Source organism: Manis javanica, chromosome 3, assembly GCF_040802235.1.
Source record: "Manis javanica isolate MJ-LG chromosome 3, MJ_LKY, whole genome shotgun sequence".
Classification (NCBI taxonomy): domain Eukaryota; kingdom Metazoa; phylum Chordata; class Mammalia; order Pholidota; family Manidae; genus Manis; species Manis javanica.
The window spans coordinates 206,296,267-206,312,370 of NC_133158.1; the positions used below are offsets into that span (position 1 = coordinate 206,296,267).

At 56.7% G+C, this 16,104-nt stretch overlaps 1 protein-coding gene across 3 annotated transcripts; it reads right to left on the reverse strand.

Moving 5' to 3' along the window:
• Nucleotides 1-4,972: 4,972 nt before the first annotated feature.
• PHYHIP (phytanoyl-CoA 2-hydroxylase interacting protein) lies at nt 4,973-16,104 on the reverse strand. 3 transcript variants are annotated; one of them, XM_017653860.3, is made up of 5 exons: nt 15,568-16,104; nt 12,050-12,234; nt 10,673-10,847; nt 8,634-8,751; nt 4,973-7,034 (listed from the first exon to the last, which is right to left on the reverse strand). In XM_017653860.3, the coding sequence occupies exons 2-5, from the start codon at nt 12,212-12,214 to the stop codon at nt 6,500-6,502; spliced, it is 993 nt and encodes a 330-aa protein (XP_017509349.1). In that variant the 5' UTR covers nt 12,215-12,234; nt 15,568-16,104; the 3' UTR covers nt 4,973-6,499. The 3 variants fall into 3 exon arrangements, with proteins under 3 accessions (XP_017509349.1, XP_036880623.1, XP_073088768.1); XM_037024728.2 differs by lacking the exon at nt 15,568-16,104 and adding an exon at nt 14,063-14,316; XM_073232667.1 differs by lacking the exon at nt 15,568-16,104 and adding an exon at nt 12,355-13,412.

Consider the following 16,104-nt stretch of genomic DNA (forward strand, 5'->3'; position numbering starts at 1 on the left):
TATCCTGTGCCAGATGCTGTCTGGGACATGGGGGAAAGGGGGTGTCTCATTCCAGATGCGCAGGCTTACTATGTCGACAGACAGCCCACAGCCAGGACACCTGGCCTCACTGGCTGCCCTTCCTTCCCTCCATTCCAGGACCTCTGAGGGTGTGATTTCTACAAACACAGGCACCTCACATAGTATAGCCTGCAGGCTCCCTACATGTACACACTGCTCACAGCCCTTCACACACAACGGGAGGGGTGGAACATTCTGTGAAGAGGCTGTTTGGTGGGGAGAAAGGAGGTCTGTAAAAGGGGATAGGGATGTGTCTATCCATCCAGTGTCTGTCCAGTGTTCTGACTTTGTGTCTGGCCAAGAGGCAGGTGAGCTGCGGGGGGACCCAGCAAGGGAAACTCATCAGGAGCCAGAAAACTGGCATCAGCCAGCACAGATTCAGTAACTGGCCTCTAGCGCCTGCCTTCCTAAAGGTCAGACACCAAGTGCTGGCCCCGGTGGGTCCTTCTCTTCTCATGGAGACAAGTGTCAGACACTCATCAGTCTGTGAGCAAACATTCCAGCTCTGGGCCCCTCTCCCAAGGCCAGCCAAGGCTGGGTCTTGCCTGGCCTCCTCCCCACTCACCAGCCAGCAGTGAGGCACAGACCTGTCCCCATCTCCGGGGGGCCAGGCAGAGAGAAACCACATCCCCGCTCCTTCCCTTCAAAGGAGCCTCTTTCCCCTTTCTCTATGTGGATCTAACAGGGAGAGAAAGCCAAGAAGGGACCCAGGTGCTTATGCCTAGGCTGGCTGCTCCTAGATTCAGAGAGAGTGGGGCTGCCAGCTCCAAGCCCCGGGACTCCCTGAGAGCCTTCAGTGGGACTGGAGGGCTATTACTGGCTCCGAGTTCCTTCCTCACAGGGACAGATGTGTCCCCAGGGAGCAGTGCGGCATGGTGTACCCCATATTGGCCCTTTATGCAGAAAGTAGTAATAGAAACCAGACACACTGCTAGTATCTGATGTGCATGCAGGACCCTCTCGTAGGAAGGCAGCCTGCTCCAACAGTAATCGCAGGAGAGGCCTTAGAGCTCTGAGCGGGAGGAGGGGCTGGCGGGGTTGAGGGGCAGGGCGGGCTTACTGCTTATTGCTCCAGTGAGGTCACAGGCTGTGGTGTCAGAGCCACCCCTCCCTGCCTCTACCTCTTCTGACAGGGGTGGTTGGAACAGCCTAGAGAGCCATGAGCACAATGGGGAGACCCCAAACCACTGGAGCCACCCGGGCCCCTCACCGACTTTGCCAACCAGCTTGGCTGCAGCTCCTCTGTAGCACAATCTGGTCAGTGGTCACAGCTCTCTTCGCCAGCCCTCCAGGTTCTTCTGAAACTCAGGACCACACTCCCAGTTCACCAACTGCGTGTCCGGAAGGATCCAGGAGCAGAACCCTACCAGCCAGCCACAGACAGTACCCGATCTTCCAGCTGGAATGGGGCCTCTGAACAGGCTGCAGCTCGGGGCTGACCCATGAGCCACCCCGACACCTGTCCCAAGACTATCACCACCGTGAACTTGGACCCTCCAGTTCCTCAGGCGCCCTTGCTGCTGTGCCCTCCCGCTCTTCCAGGGGTTCACCTCAGAGGCTGGCTGCAGGCCATGGGTGCAGATTCCAGAACTTAATCAGTGAATGTGCTCTCAGGGCCCAGCCCACTCCTCGCCTGCTGGCTGCTTTAGACTAGATCAGCGCCCGCACAGCCACCCACCAGCTCAGGTGGTTTCATATCAGAGGAAGGCACCCTTGCTCCTCCAACTGCCTCCAAGCCCCTGAGGTCTCCCTGGGTCCTGAGTGTATGGCCAGCAGTGGCAGAGCTAGGACAGACCTGTCCCCGATGGCGCTCTCAACCCAGGAACCAGGGTGAGACAGCCTCATCTGCCGGGGCATCAGACTCCTCCCTCTGGGGGCACCTGTCTAGCCCCAGAGGACAGGACAAAGGCATTTGCCTGGCAGCTAGGAGCCCTGGCTCTGCCGTGCTTCGCCGTGTGGCATTGCCCTGCTGTCCCCTCCCTGGGCCTCTGCTTCCCAAGCCTGTCGCTGCCTTCCCCCAGCGACCCTTCCTGCCTCAGCCAAGGCAGCTGGGAAACCAGGGCCTAGTCTCCAAGCAGCCAGAGGGCGGGGGCCCTCAGCAGCAGTGGGGGGCTTCCAGGGCCAACTGCTGTCTCACTTCCAGGAGGAAAGTTGCATGCCCTGCCCCACCCCTCCTCCTTTTCCTCTTTTCCCTTCTCCCCCTAACACCATGTGCTTCTCAGTCCTGACAATGTCACAAGCTTGAATGCAAATATAGCCAGTTCTGAGCACAAGCTCTGCCATTTGATGGCTGTGTGCCCCTGAGTGAGTCATTTAACCTCTCTGAGCCTTAGTTTCTTCATCTAGACACATGGAAGATAAACTCTCACAGGGTTTCAAGGAAGATAGGAGATACCATTTGAAGAGAACCTGTCACAGTACCTGGCAAATAGGATGCTTTTCATAGATGGACCTTCTTGTCCTTTGCTCTGCCAAATTTCCAGTTCCTGGACTACTATATTCCTATGCTGAAAGGAAACTTCGGGGTACCCTGGTTTCCAGTCAGACATCAGGAGCTTAGCGCAAAACCACTCCTGCCAGAGAGCACAATGCTTCACCCGCAGCAAGGTGGGGCTTGCCGGGCAGCAGGAGACATTTCCGGCTAGCTGGTAGCCTTTCTGGGTACCTCCCAAGTCACAGCCTGTGCCTGACTGTCACTACACACAAGGCTCATTCTAGAATCCATGAAAAGACTTGCTGCTCCAGTTTGCAAAAATAGTAGTGCCTGATTTGGGGAGTGGGGAAGAGGGCAGCCAGATGTTTTCCCCAGAGAGCCATGAGGGCCCCCAACCCAGTCTCCTGCTGGCCAGCCTGCTTCTCCTGCTTCAGCCCCCCAACAGCTCCACATTCTCCCTACCCCCATCCCAGGAACATCTGGTTCCAATCTCCTCCAGATGCCGTGGCCAAGCTCTTTTATGGCCAATCACCTCGGCTAAGCTTCCCAAAGGCCTTTCTGCAGTTGGAGGAATGGTCCCTTCTCACCCCTTTCCTTGGGACCCCAGCCACCTCTTTTCCTAACATGGAACAGAAACGCATACTGAAGCCAGACAAAACTGTGTCCAAGAGCTGGCCCCCACTACCTTGGCGGGGACTGTCAGCCATCCAGGAATAAAAGGAAGGTGCTGGCCCAGAAGAAAAGGAACAGAAGGGGGGAAAGTGTGGCTATATATCTGGGCAGAGGAGTGGGGGGAGCATTAGTGCATGGGGCCATATTATGTGTTGGGTGTGTCTGCATGTTGGTGCTTCCACAGAAAAACACCCCACCTGTAACCCAGAGGTGCCCCGTTGGTGGCCATCACCCCGTTTTCCATGCCTGCATGCACTGGAGCAGGGCTATCTCAGTGCCCCCTCACTGGACAGCGGCAGCTGAAGTTCAAGGTTGTCCCTCACCCTGTGGTTCTCTGTCTCTGTGGCTGCCTAGCCTGTCTTCTAAATCCCGTCCCGAGAGGCAGTGTGTATGTTTGCATAAGTGTGTGCATTCACATAGAGACTTCTCCCTTCATACAAGTTCTGATTTGAGGGAAACAGGCAGGAAGGGACCCCAGGGCAGACTCCCAGCTCAGCCTGACGGGCACCTTGACCAGCCCAGGGCTGGCCATGTGATGCAGAGCAGCCATCTGGAGAGAAAAGAAGGGGCAGGCTCTCTGGAGGAAATTGCCTGCAGTCCTGCCCCCACCCCACCCCTCAGGTTGCCACCCTCATCCCCGACTAAGAAGACACTGGGAGCCAATCTCTCCTCCTAAGAAACCCAGAGGGTTCATTCACAAAAAAAATACTGAAGAACCATCTCTGGAGGACTCTGAAAACCCCTCAGCTGGTGGGGTGGGGGTCCTGCCCAGAAGCAGAAGGATGGACCCTGAAGGTCACCCTCATCCTTGGAATTCTGGACTCCAGTGCCACCCACGATGCCTTTCAAATGAGCCTCCTTGGCATTTGCAACTCCACAGCTCCCCCTGGCGTCATTCAGGAACTAGGCAGGGGCTTGGTTCTCCCCAGGAGGTGAGGACCCTTGGGAGGGCCCCGTCCATGTCTACTGTCCCAGGTGTCCCCTGGCACACACGAGGGGAGACAGAGCAGTGTAATGGGCAGATTCCAGCTTCTGACTCAAATCTTGGGCACTGTCACCTACTGGCTACAAGACATGGGCAAGCCTTTTACTTCTTTGCGTCTCAGTTTCTTCATCTCTTACAGGGGAATAATACAGTGCAGGGCCACAGTGAAGACTAAAAGAGCTGATGTGTGTGAAAGCGCCTGGCCTGATACCTGGCACATAGTAAGCCCTCAGAAAGCGGTGTTCACCCTTCAGCTATCCTTTCTCACCCATGGAGACCTGCTCCAAGTTCTGGATGACACGTACGTTTGTTCCTGAGCCAGGCAATGTCAGTGAGGTGACTCTAATTTTTCTGGAGCTTTTCTACTCCCGCAGAGGATCATTTTAATAAGTCCATAATAATAGACGCAGAGGTGACTCAGATCTGCAAGTCAGGAGCGCTGCTGGGGAGGGGACAGTCGAGCTCTGGGGGAGGGAAATTCACTGGCATCTAGGTCTGATGCAATGGCAGGCTGTGGTGGGAAGGGTTTCAAATGGGGGTTGGGGACCTTGATTAGGCCTCCAGATCACTACAGGTTCTCCTCTAAGAGGCCTCAGGCTCCCCTTCTGTGAAGTGCAGCGTAGAACCAAATGACCTTCACATTCCCTTCCAAGCTGGAGCTATGGCCCTGCTTTCTGAGAGCTGCCTCCCATTGCGAGATTTTGAACATCCCAGGGACGATTGCAGGTGGCCTGTTCTAGGGAGGTGTCTCCCCTTTGAGCTGCTCTGTGATTGTACGACTTGCCCACCCACCCCTCCCGGAGCCCAAGGAGAGGTGGAGCTCTCAGGCCATGGCGGTTTATTGATACACACTGCAAGCACAGCACGGGCAGGTGTGCCCCGAGCCCAGGGCAGATGGGGCCAGGGGCGGGCAGCGGGCCACCCCACAGCAACACTGTCAGCACAGGGCTAAAGGGCCTGGAGGCCCATGTCCTCTCCCTGCATCTCCCAGCGCCCCCAGACCTGATCCACGCCATACCAACAGCTGATCACACCTCTCCCTGTGGCTACAGAAGAGGCCACCAGCTGTCCCATCTGCCCCCTTACTGAGATATGGCCTTGTTGGCCTGCTGGCCCCTTCTGTCCTTCATCACAGAAATCTGGCTGTCTCTGCACGATATCACCTCCTCACAGTCATCCCCCAAAGAGTACCTGCCTACTGACAGCTCTCCCCACCACCCCACCTGGCCTGCTTGTCTCAGGGGTCCATCCTTACCACCCTTGCGACCCATACAAAAGTAGGAAACAGGTGAAATGCTGGGGCCCAGGAAAGCCTTCACCAAGAACTCCCCAGGGAAGGGGCTCTCTGGGGGAGCCTGGACAGTGCCAGTGGTGGGGTTGTGGGGCCAGTGGCAGGGAGGCCACAGTCCAGATTGCACACCGGCACAGTGCCCTCATGGCACCTGGCAGAGAAAGCCAGCAAAGTGCACAGCCAGGGGGCGTGCCAGGGCTCAGCGAACCCTGAGTCCCCTCAGGACATGAGGCAGCCCACTTCCGGCTGACAAAGGGGTACCTCTGGGTCTCAGGGGACTCTTCCCCCTCCTAGACCCGGGTGGCTGCCATTTCAGACCCCAGCACTCTGAGCAAGGGAGAAGAGATTCGGGGGTATGGGTCACCTCCCATTAGAAGAAAGGAAAATCCCGACAGCCTGGAGCCTCCAAAGCCAAGGGAAAACAGAGGGCCCCTTTCTAGAGGATGGGTAGGGAAGGGGCAGGACAGCCCTCCCCATGCAGGCAGAGGGTGCTGTGGGGCACAGAGCGGCAGGGGGCACAGCAGTGCAGGGAGCTATTTATAGAGGGAGAGGGCCAGGCCTGGGGACAGAAGCCCCAGCCACGCTGAGCACAGAGGGGTGTTTGCGGTTGGCCCCGAGCGGGGTGGGCAGGGCTAAGGAAGAGCACCCCTCTGCTCTCTGTACTGCCTAGGAGGCAGGCAAGCTACATGTGGGCTTGGGCCTGGAGAGGCTTCCCTGGCAGAGCCGGAGGCTGCAAGTCTCCATGAGATGGAGGCCTGGGACGAAGCGAGAAACAGCAGGACAAGGAAACCAGAGGAAAGAGGAAGTCTCCAGCAATCTGACCCCTCCCACCAAACCATCAAGACTAAGAAGCCTTTCCAAGGCCACCAGGCATGGGTGGGCCATGCCAAGGGACCACCAGCCTCTGCTGCCTCTAATGCCAAGGGGTGGGGGAGGGGAGACCAATGGCATGGAAGGAGCAGGGGGGCAGGGGAGAGAAGGACAGCTCTCTGAACCTATGTCATCCATTGCCACCCACATATCACCTCTCCCTAGCCCCACAACTCCCCACAAGTCCCTAGCGGCCCACACTGATGTTGCAAGTCTTGCAACTGGGGTCTTTCTTGGCGTCGGCAGTGGACAGGCTCATGAGCTGGTGCCCACTGATCTCCCCCAGGGTGCCCAGGGACAGGTCAACCGGCTCAGTGTAGATGATCTCCAGGATGAGGTCCTGGGCATGGCGGAAGACCAGCTCCCCATCTTCCACGCTGCAGGTTAGGAACTTGTTGCAGGCAATGTCCAGGAGGGGCAGGCGGTCACGGCAGAAGCGGTCCCCCAGGGAGCCCTTGGGGGCCAGTACCAGGATGGCATAGTGGTAGGCTGTGTACATACAGTAGAAGTCCGCAAAGTACAGGTTGGTGCTGGGGTTGAAAAGGCGCTGGGCGGGGATCTGGAAGCGCCAGCGGCCATAGGGGGAGTCCTGTGGGGGCTGGCCCGTGTTGAACTCAGTGTTGCAGCTGAAGAAGACGCCGTGGAGCATGCCACTGGTTGGGGAGCCATGGCTGCCGCTGTTGTCCTTCAGGTAAGGCTGCAGCATGTTCCCACAGTGGGTCCTGCCCACCCGGGGAAAAATGCCAAAGGCAAGAGAAAATGCCACTGGTTAGGAGGCTGAGGCTTGGCTGCTGAGTGTGCTTGAGAAGGGAGACAGCCCAGCTCCCAACTCTCCACCAGCTGCCACCTCCACCAATCACATATAGAACTTTCCATAATGCAAGAGCAGGCAGGACCCTGGAGATGAGCTGATCCAGCCTGTTCCTTCAGGGAGGAGAGGCCTGGCCCTGCCACTCCCCAGCTTTTGGGGCTTTGATGAAGCCCTCTGATGGGGCCTGAGAGAAAAACAAGGTCAAGAGCTGGTCTTTCTGGCCCCAACTCCTACCCCACCCTATGTGAACCCTGTCCCAGCTCTCTCCTGCCTCTATGCCTTTGCAGCGCTCTTCCTGCTGCCCGTACTACCCTTCCCACCTTTCTCCATGTGGCCTGCATCCTTCAAAGCTTAGCACAGGTGTCCCTCCCTAAAACCTTCTGGGAACAACAGGCACTCACATTCAATAAAATTTTGACTGGCTACTATGTACAGGTCACTGAATTTCACTCAACATCATACATACTTATTACCTTCAAGCTGTCTGCACTGTTCCCCTGACAGATCCTGAGGTTGCATGAGGGGGGATTCTGCCTTTGTTCACCTTTGTATCCTGGCATGTGTGGCTGCTCTCTGTCTCTTGCTTGCTGATAGAGGAGCCCAGACTGCCTCTCTCACTGCACTGCCTCTCTCCTTTAGTGCAAACACCAAAGGCCCCCTCGGTCCCTGCTGCCTGTGGGTAGGGTCAGAAGGCCCTGCCCCAGCTAAATGCAATGATAAAGTCAGTAATAGTGGTGGCTGGCGTTGGCCCAGCTTTAGAAGGACGTGGACTCGCGGGATCAGCAGGCATGGGACAGATGGGCGGCCGCTGGTCCAGCCTCACTCTGCCCTGGTCCTGGCTATCCTAAGGGACTAAATGACTTGCTGGCGCTCTGAACCTTGGGCTCGCCATCTGTAAGCTGAGGGTGTTGGATCAGATCATCAATTGTTCAAATACTTTTGAACTGCAGTACCTGTCTCTTTTTCCCCAAAGGAAATTATAAACAGGCAGTCCACAGGCAATAAAAGGGAGGCTGCCCTGGGTGAATGACAGGCGTGGGCCTACCAGCCCACACCCTCTGATTCCCTCCACAACCCCTCAACAACAACGTACCACCATAAGGGGTGCTCGAGCCGCCTCCCTGGAGCCTCCAGTTTGAAAACCACAACCCTTCACGTTCAGAACCCTTTCACTCTGGGCTCCTCTCCCCACCCCTCTGGGAGCCCAGGGCCTGAACTGGCGAGACAGCTGATCCGCAACACTAGAACCCACGGAGAGGAGCTGTCCCACAGGAGGATCAAACCCAGGACCTCGTTCCCCCAGGCAGCCCCATTGCGACAGCCCCCTCCTGCCCTGGAGCCTGATCCCAAGCAGCCAGATGTCCCCTCAGAGCCAGCCTGTGTTAGGAGGGCGTGGGGGCTCCGGAGGCAACCAACGAGGTGGGGTTGACCTCAGGCAGCAAGGTAGACACCGGCAGAACTGGAGGAGGAAGGAGAGACCTGGTGGGCCCGGCCAGGAGTCCCTGTGTACCTGGCATGCTGGAAGTACTCCTTGTGATGGTTGCGGTAGAAGACGGAGAAGCGGAGCATGCGGCCTGCGATCTGCTCAGCCTTCTCCTGCAGCTGGGCCAGGTGCTCCTTGGCATAATCTGCAAGAGTCCAGGTGGGTGAGCCAAGGGCCAGGCAAGGCCGGCCTCTCCTCCCTGTCCATTCACCCAAAGCACACCGTGAAACCAGACCACCTCTGTCCCCAGAGCACTGGGAGACCGATCACGGCATCTTGAACAACACGGGACTGGGCCAGCTGGCCTGGCTGGGAACATGGCAAGCTGGATGCCCTCTGTCCTGGGCGCCCTCACTGCCAGAGGCTCAGGGCTCTCTGAGTCAGAAAGCGGTGGGAGCTGCAGTCCTGCTGCTATACAATCACGCTGGCGGCCCAGGAGTTGTAATCCCAGGCCATTCTCACGTGAAAAGAGGCCCAGCAGGCAAAAGAAGGATTGAGAGGAGAGACTTTGAGGTCCTTTAGGGAGAAACCCCCAACTCCAGCACGTAGGACGCTGCCCACAGCTCTCCCATGGGAGCCAGTTGTAATTAAGGGTAGGGGACCCATGAAGAGCCTGCAGACAACGGAAGTGAATGTTCAGCGGACTGGGGTTGGGGCAGCGACTCTGCTTCCAGGGGTTGTCCAGGGAATTGCAGGAGAAAGAGGGGAGGCTGGGAACTGGATAGTGAAATCAGATAAACTCTCCCCCAGCCCCTGCCACCCCAGGACGAGGGCCAGAGGCTGGGCCTGGGCCCCAGGCAGGGCTGCTGCTAGCTTGAGACAGTGTCTTCCCCGCCAGTGAGGAAAAGGTGCTCTTCCTTTCCTCCCTGCTGGTGTACCCTCGCCAGGGTGCTGTGCCTGGCAAGAGGAATGTGCACTGGACTGCAGCCATCCCTGGCTCCCCAGTCTGAGTTAAACTACCACTACATGTGGAGCTCTGGGGTAAACCAAGAGGCTTTCCCCACAAGAGCAAGAGCTCCTCTGAGTGTGGAGTTTTGCAGCCAAGCTGGGAAAAAGCACCACTCAGAGGAGACCAGCAGCTCCAGGAGACATGGGCCACAGACCCTGGCAGAGGACAGAGCCAGCAGCCTCGAGGCCTAGGGCTCAGAATGTTCCCTGCCCCTTCCTGGAACAGAGGGCCATCCGCACCAGGTCTCACTGTGGACGCCAGGAGAATGGAATATTATGGGGCAGATCCGGGGTCATCAGTGACCAAGTGCACATAAGCCTGGTGTTTGTTCATGTTAGAATTTTCAAGCTAAGTTCTGCTAAGAGAGATTGAAGGACCATTGACTAGGGCTCATTTTCCCAGGCTAAGTGGAGGCTCAAGACAAGTAAAGTGTGATGGCCCTACCGAGTGTCCATCAGCCACTAACTGATAAACAAAATGGGGTCTACACATACAATGGGATATTATTCGGCCTTAAAAAGGAAGGGAATTCTCACACCTGCTACAACGTGGATGAACCTTGATGACATTGCGCTAAGTGAACTAAGCCAGTCGCTGAAAGGACAAGTACTGTGTGATCTCCCTTACACGGGGGACAGAGAGGTGTCATATTTACAGTAAAGGTAGAATGGTAGCTGCCAGGGGTGGAGTGAGGGGCAGAGGGGGAGTCGCTGATGGCGATAGAGTCTCAGTTTGAGAAGATGAAAATGTACTGGGGAATCAGTCACACAGCAATGAGAATGTACTTAATAGTACTGAACTGCACACTTCAGAATGGTTAGGCCACTAAAGGTTATGTGTATTTTACCACAATTCAAACATACGCTTCACCCAAGCCAGAAAAGTAACTCCATCCCCCTATGGGCGTGATACTGTCAACATGATTTGTAGTGATCACATCCATCTCCTGCAGTCAGACTGCAGGCTTTTTGTGGGTAGGGGTGGGTCTCATCCACATGCACCTCTGCCCCCCGATGGCCTGTGCATGTGTCCATAAGTGTCAGCTGGGCTATAATGGAGCCCCCTCCTGATCATAACTAGACCAGATGTGCCAAAGCAGCCGACAGCAGGCCCTCACCCCCAGTGCAGAACTCCACCGTCTCGCTCCAGCCAGACACCAGGTACTCCCCGTCGCTCTGCTTCACAGCGGTCTGCACAGCCACGCTGTACTCTGTGCGGGGGCTTAGGAACCAGTGGCCTCTCACTGTCATAGGCAGCGGCACAGCCTTGGCCACAAGCTTGGTGGGGACGTCCTGAGAAATGGGGTGTAGACAGAGAGCCAAGAGTCAGACTGGGGGTCACACCCAGTGTTGGCATTCTCCCAGACCACCCACTCACCACCAGCCCCTCTTCCTCCCGAGGAGGGCGGGAGTCTCAAGGACTCAATGGCTCAGTGGCCTAGCCACCATTTTCCTGCAGAAGCAAACAGTGGCCATGGAACGGCCAGAGAGACACCCCCAGCCTCCACCCTCCCCTTTGACCCCCCCCACCCATGCCCGTTCTCTTGGCAACTGAGGAGAAAGGCCACTGGGGTGGAGGCCGAAAAGTCGAGGGCAGTGAGACCTTCGTGTTGGAGACTTCAGGAGCTCTGCACACGGTGGTGCGTCTCCACAGCAACGGCAAATGCTGAGAACCGGGGAGGAAGGGAAAATATGCCTTATTCTTTGGGGGAGGGCTAAGGGGGTGGTGAACATTCACATCACCGTGGCAACTGGCCTGCCAAAAGACACCCAGATCTGGAGAGCTGGTTCCAAAGAGAGAGGGTGAGTAACCCACGCGGGGCTGTCGTCGTGGGAACCGGCTCCCTGCCCCCCTTCCCCCCTGCTTCCCCCTTGCCCACCGCCAGCCTAAGAATGTTTGAGCCTCCTCCCATCTGCCCCCACAGGCTTTAACCCAGGAAAGGACTCCCCAGCTAGTGAATGGACGGCTCTCTCAGTCCTTTTCTACCCCAACAAACAATAGGCCAGAGGGCTAGGGACAGAGTGTCAGGGGCCTGAGGGGGTCACTGAGGACCAACAGGGCCCCACAGCCACCTGGCCCATGTTGCCCACCGGTTCAGCAAGGCTGCTCCCTGCCTCAGACCCAGGGTGAGATGTCTTTGGCCTCACCCGGGCTTTCCCACCATCTGAAGCCCCAGTCATGACGCCGATGATGATGTTTGGTGTATGCCTGGTGGTGTTTGGGGTCTGCCAGCCTGGCCCCCGAGCCAGACACTACACAAACATTACCTCACTGAAGCCTCTCACGAGCCTGTGGGGCTAGCATTACATCATCCGCTTTTCTCCAGGGATGGAACTCGGGTTCAGAGAGGCTAAGTAACTTCCCAAGACTGCACAGTAGAACCAGGACTGGGTGTGAACCAGGCCTGACTCCCAACTGTCACCCGACAGCACTCCATTATCCTCCCCCTTCAAGGCAGGTGTTGGCGGGAGGCTCTCTGGACACCCCCACTCACCCGGTGCTTGAACTTGTTGGAGTTCTTATTCTCCTTCTTGTTGAGGTCAATGAAGTAATGGGTGACCCTCTCCAGGTCGCTGTTCTCCATGGCCCAGGAGATGCGGAAGGAGTCACAGGTGATGTTATTGACCTCGATGCTGTGGGGCGTGGACAGCAGCTCCATGCTCCCCTCTGGCTTGGCTCCTATGGGGACGGAAGGGGAGGAAGAATCTGCACCTCCCTCCCCACTATGGAGTTCTGGAATGTCTTGCTCCCAACATCCCTTGCATGGTGGAGCCTCAAGGACCCACTGCTTGCACCTGCCTTGTCAGATCTGATGGGAAGACCGGTGGTGGGACAGAAGGTGGGGTGGGTTATCCCTCCAGGGAGCTCTAGGCTGTCCTCAGGGGGGTCTGCAGAGCAGCCGGCACCTGACAGGTGGCAGAGGCAGTGGGAATTCTGCAAATGCCAGGCAGGACAGATCTGCAGCAGATGGAGCCGAGGGGGGGCCTCAGCCAGCAGGCGTGAGCAGAGGAAGGGCTGGGGGCGGAGAGCACAGTTAAGACGCACCCACTGAGGAGAGGGCCAGAGCGCTTGAGGCAAGCAGGAGGCGCTGCAGCCAAGAAGTCAAGGGTGCTGGGCTCTGGGGCTCAGGCCGCCCTCCTCTGTGGGTGACCTAGCGAGGACCAGGACGCAGGGCGGGAGTGGACATGCACAGAGACCCCCTGGTGTTGGGAGAGTCAGCCTGGCCATAGCTCTTCCTCTGCCCATGACGTTTCAATTCTCACTCTTTCTCTTTCAGTGGATCCTCCATTGCTTAAGTGATTAGTTTTACCTTTGACATCTATTGCAGGCCAACTGTGTGCTAATAATCTCACAAACATCATCTCACGCAAACTTCACAGTAGTTGGGTGCTGTTATTATCCCCATTTTACAGATGAGGTAGTTGAGGCTAGGAGGGTATGAAGATGCCAGGCACTCAGGTCTGTCCGATTCCAGAGCCCAAGCTCTTTACCATTAAGCTACAGTTGTGTCCTCTGTGTGGGTGTGGGTGTGACATGTGTGGCCTATGTGCATAGGTGCACGTGGCTTCACTGCTCTGTATTTATCTTCCTTCCATCCCTCCCGTTCAAGCAGTTGCAGTTCGGCCACCCCTTTCACTCTCCTTCACCTCTACTCTGACTGTCCTCCAGGTATACAAGGACTGCACTGCGTTACGCTCACCTGTGCCCATCATGCTCACCTGTGCCTGGCTAGAAAGAGCTGCCCCTGGCCTTGACTTTGCCTGAGGAGGAGTAGGGAGTGAGAAGGAGTGGGAGGGACCTCTCTGGATGAAAGCGGGAACCCGGGCTTTCCCAGGGGCATTTGCTAGCACCCAGGAGAGCTCACGCTTCCAGCTCTCCCCCAAGCCCCGTGACAGCACACTGGGATTTCTGAAGTGTCATATCCTTTTCTCCCCCTCCCACTTCCTTCTCTTCCCTTGCCCAGCCGCGAAGAGTGAGGGGACCTTGTGCCTTCAAAAGCAGGTACTTCTATTTAAAGCTTCCAGAAGATCCAACCCACACTTTCCTGTCAGTTAAGCTTCTCTGGAGTCTGGCACTTCTACATCAACCCATGGGCTGCCTGGGTGGCAAGCACATGGCAATGGATATGGGTGTGGCCCTTACCTGTCCCAGAGTGTCCTGTGAGTTCTTATCTCCTCTTAGTTTTCCACCCTAAAACATGTGCCTGCCTGTTGTGAAGTTCAGCCAAATGCCAGTGGCTTTCTGCATAGGGAAACCTATGGTAAATAAGCATGGGGGTGCTACCAGATCCACCCCAGAATAAAACAAAATGGGACGGGGCGTCTGGAAACAGCTGTATGATAATAAACCAGTTTGTAACTTGTGGGGACAGGTGTGGAGCAGCAGGGTGTTGCCATCCCTGGGGAGCTCCCTGGAAACATTTACACCCCACACACATCAACACAGACACTCCCACCCTCACAGGGTGCAGTGTACACAGACCTCATGGGTGGGCACCTACTCTTACCCCAGCAGTCCTCTCCTCAGGGTCTTCCCAGAGATGGGGGCAGCCGTGTTTGGTGGTGGAGGTCTCCAGGACCTGGCTTACCCCTTCCTCTCTTCCGCTGGAGCAGAGCTGAGACTGCTGCCCCATGCTAGCTTGGGAGAGTGGCAGTGAGTGACATGTAGGAGCAGTAAAGCCGGGAGGACCAGGGGTGGGCGTGAATCCCAGTCCTCCAAGCTGATGACTGGGGAAGGGCAGGGTATGAGGGACAGGTTGAAACAACACCTCAGAAACACCCACGCTCCCATGTGAATCCACCCCAGAAAAGCATTTACACACCCACACACAGGCAGGCGTACACACACACACACACACACACACACACACACACATGCACTGAGTATGCCCACCCACACCTGCCACATGTGGGCTGCACACACCACCTCAGATGTTGTCAGTCCCACACCTCACCTACACACTCAGGTACCTTCTGCCACCTTCCACATTCTAAGAATGTCTCACAGTTTTCCCTCCACAGACCCACACACGTTCATGTCCACAGGCTCACACACACACATAGGCACTCACACGTTCGCACTGCCATATTTAGGGGAAAAAGGAATCCACAGGCACCAACATGCATATGTGCTGCCACCATAGAAGGCTGCACCCCACCCGCCTGCTGGTACACACATGTACCTTCGTACACATGTCACCCTCTGCCCATATTCTGGTGTTCTCTCCCAAGTGGTCTCCAGGCTCAGAGACACAGACCTTGAAAATGTGTTTGTCTCTGGCCACACTCTGCCATCCCTGATCCTTCACATGCCAACAGGTCTGCATACCTCCACGGGTCTGCTCACCCTCTCCACCTACCTACCCCTTTTCTCTCTGGAGTTGTACCTCCCACACAGAAACCCTCTGGTTACATGCTATCCCTCCCTCAACATGTACTCCCACACACATGACAAGTGGTATGTCCAACCCATAAATACACTGCTTCACACTGCCCCCCGCCCACATGCACCCACAAGCTACTCAGATGAGTGATCCCCCCATGTTCCCTCACATGTAACAAGAAACATATGTTCCTAGACATGCCACACAGCTGCTCAAACCCACACATGAGCATAAGCATGTGCAGACAGAACTATCTACGCAAGCAAACCTCCAGTCTTCTTGCAAGCATGTATTCATGTTGTACGCACTGATACCCCTTGTCCGTGCCCATTCAGAGACACCCGCATGCCAGAGGGAAAGCTTCCCCACACCCTGCTGTCCCTGTTGGCAGCCCTGACTGCAGCGAAATGGTCACGGGGTGACTAACTGTGGTGCCCCAAGGACCAAATCCAGCTCTTAACCCCTTTGCCAAGGTCCTAGGGGAAAGGAGGCACGGTTGTCAGCCCTGGCAATCCAGGTGGGCACCATAGGCAGTGGCAGGACTCTGGTGCCCCCAGCTCCTAGCCCCTGGCCACCTGAGTCTCTCTTGGAATCGAGAGTAGGATGCTTTGGGGAGGAAGGGCACTTACCTGGCTCCACCAGGCTCTGCAGAGGGAGACGTGGAAGGGAGGGAAGGGAGAGACCTCTGTGCGGATGTGCTCCCCAAGCAGAGGGGCAGCGTGGGTCACAGGCAGCAGTGCTGGCTTGCTCCTCTTGGTCCGCTCAGGGCTGCCAAGGAGGCTTCTTCCATGCCCCGCAGGCAGCTCCTGCCTGGCTCCGCAGCACTGCTGCTGCCCCCGGAGAGGCGACGTTCCCAGCTGAGCGCAAGGAGAGACAAGAGCGAAATCAAAGCAGCGTGGAGGAGAGAGAGGCAGAGGAGAGAATGAGAGAGCCAGACCGAATCTGGCTCCACCAATGGGAACCGTGGCTGCCCAGCGTCAGGTGACAATAAGCAAGCTTGGTCCCTGCTCGCCTGGGCTGGTGGGAGGGGGAAAGGGCAGAGAGCCTCCCAGGGGATTATAGCGATGTCCTTAGAGAGAGCAGCGGTGGCTGCCACCTTCCCTCGTTCTTTTAAAACCAGCTGCCCTGAAAAGAAGTCCTCCGACACACCCTTACTTGATAATCTC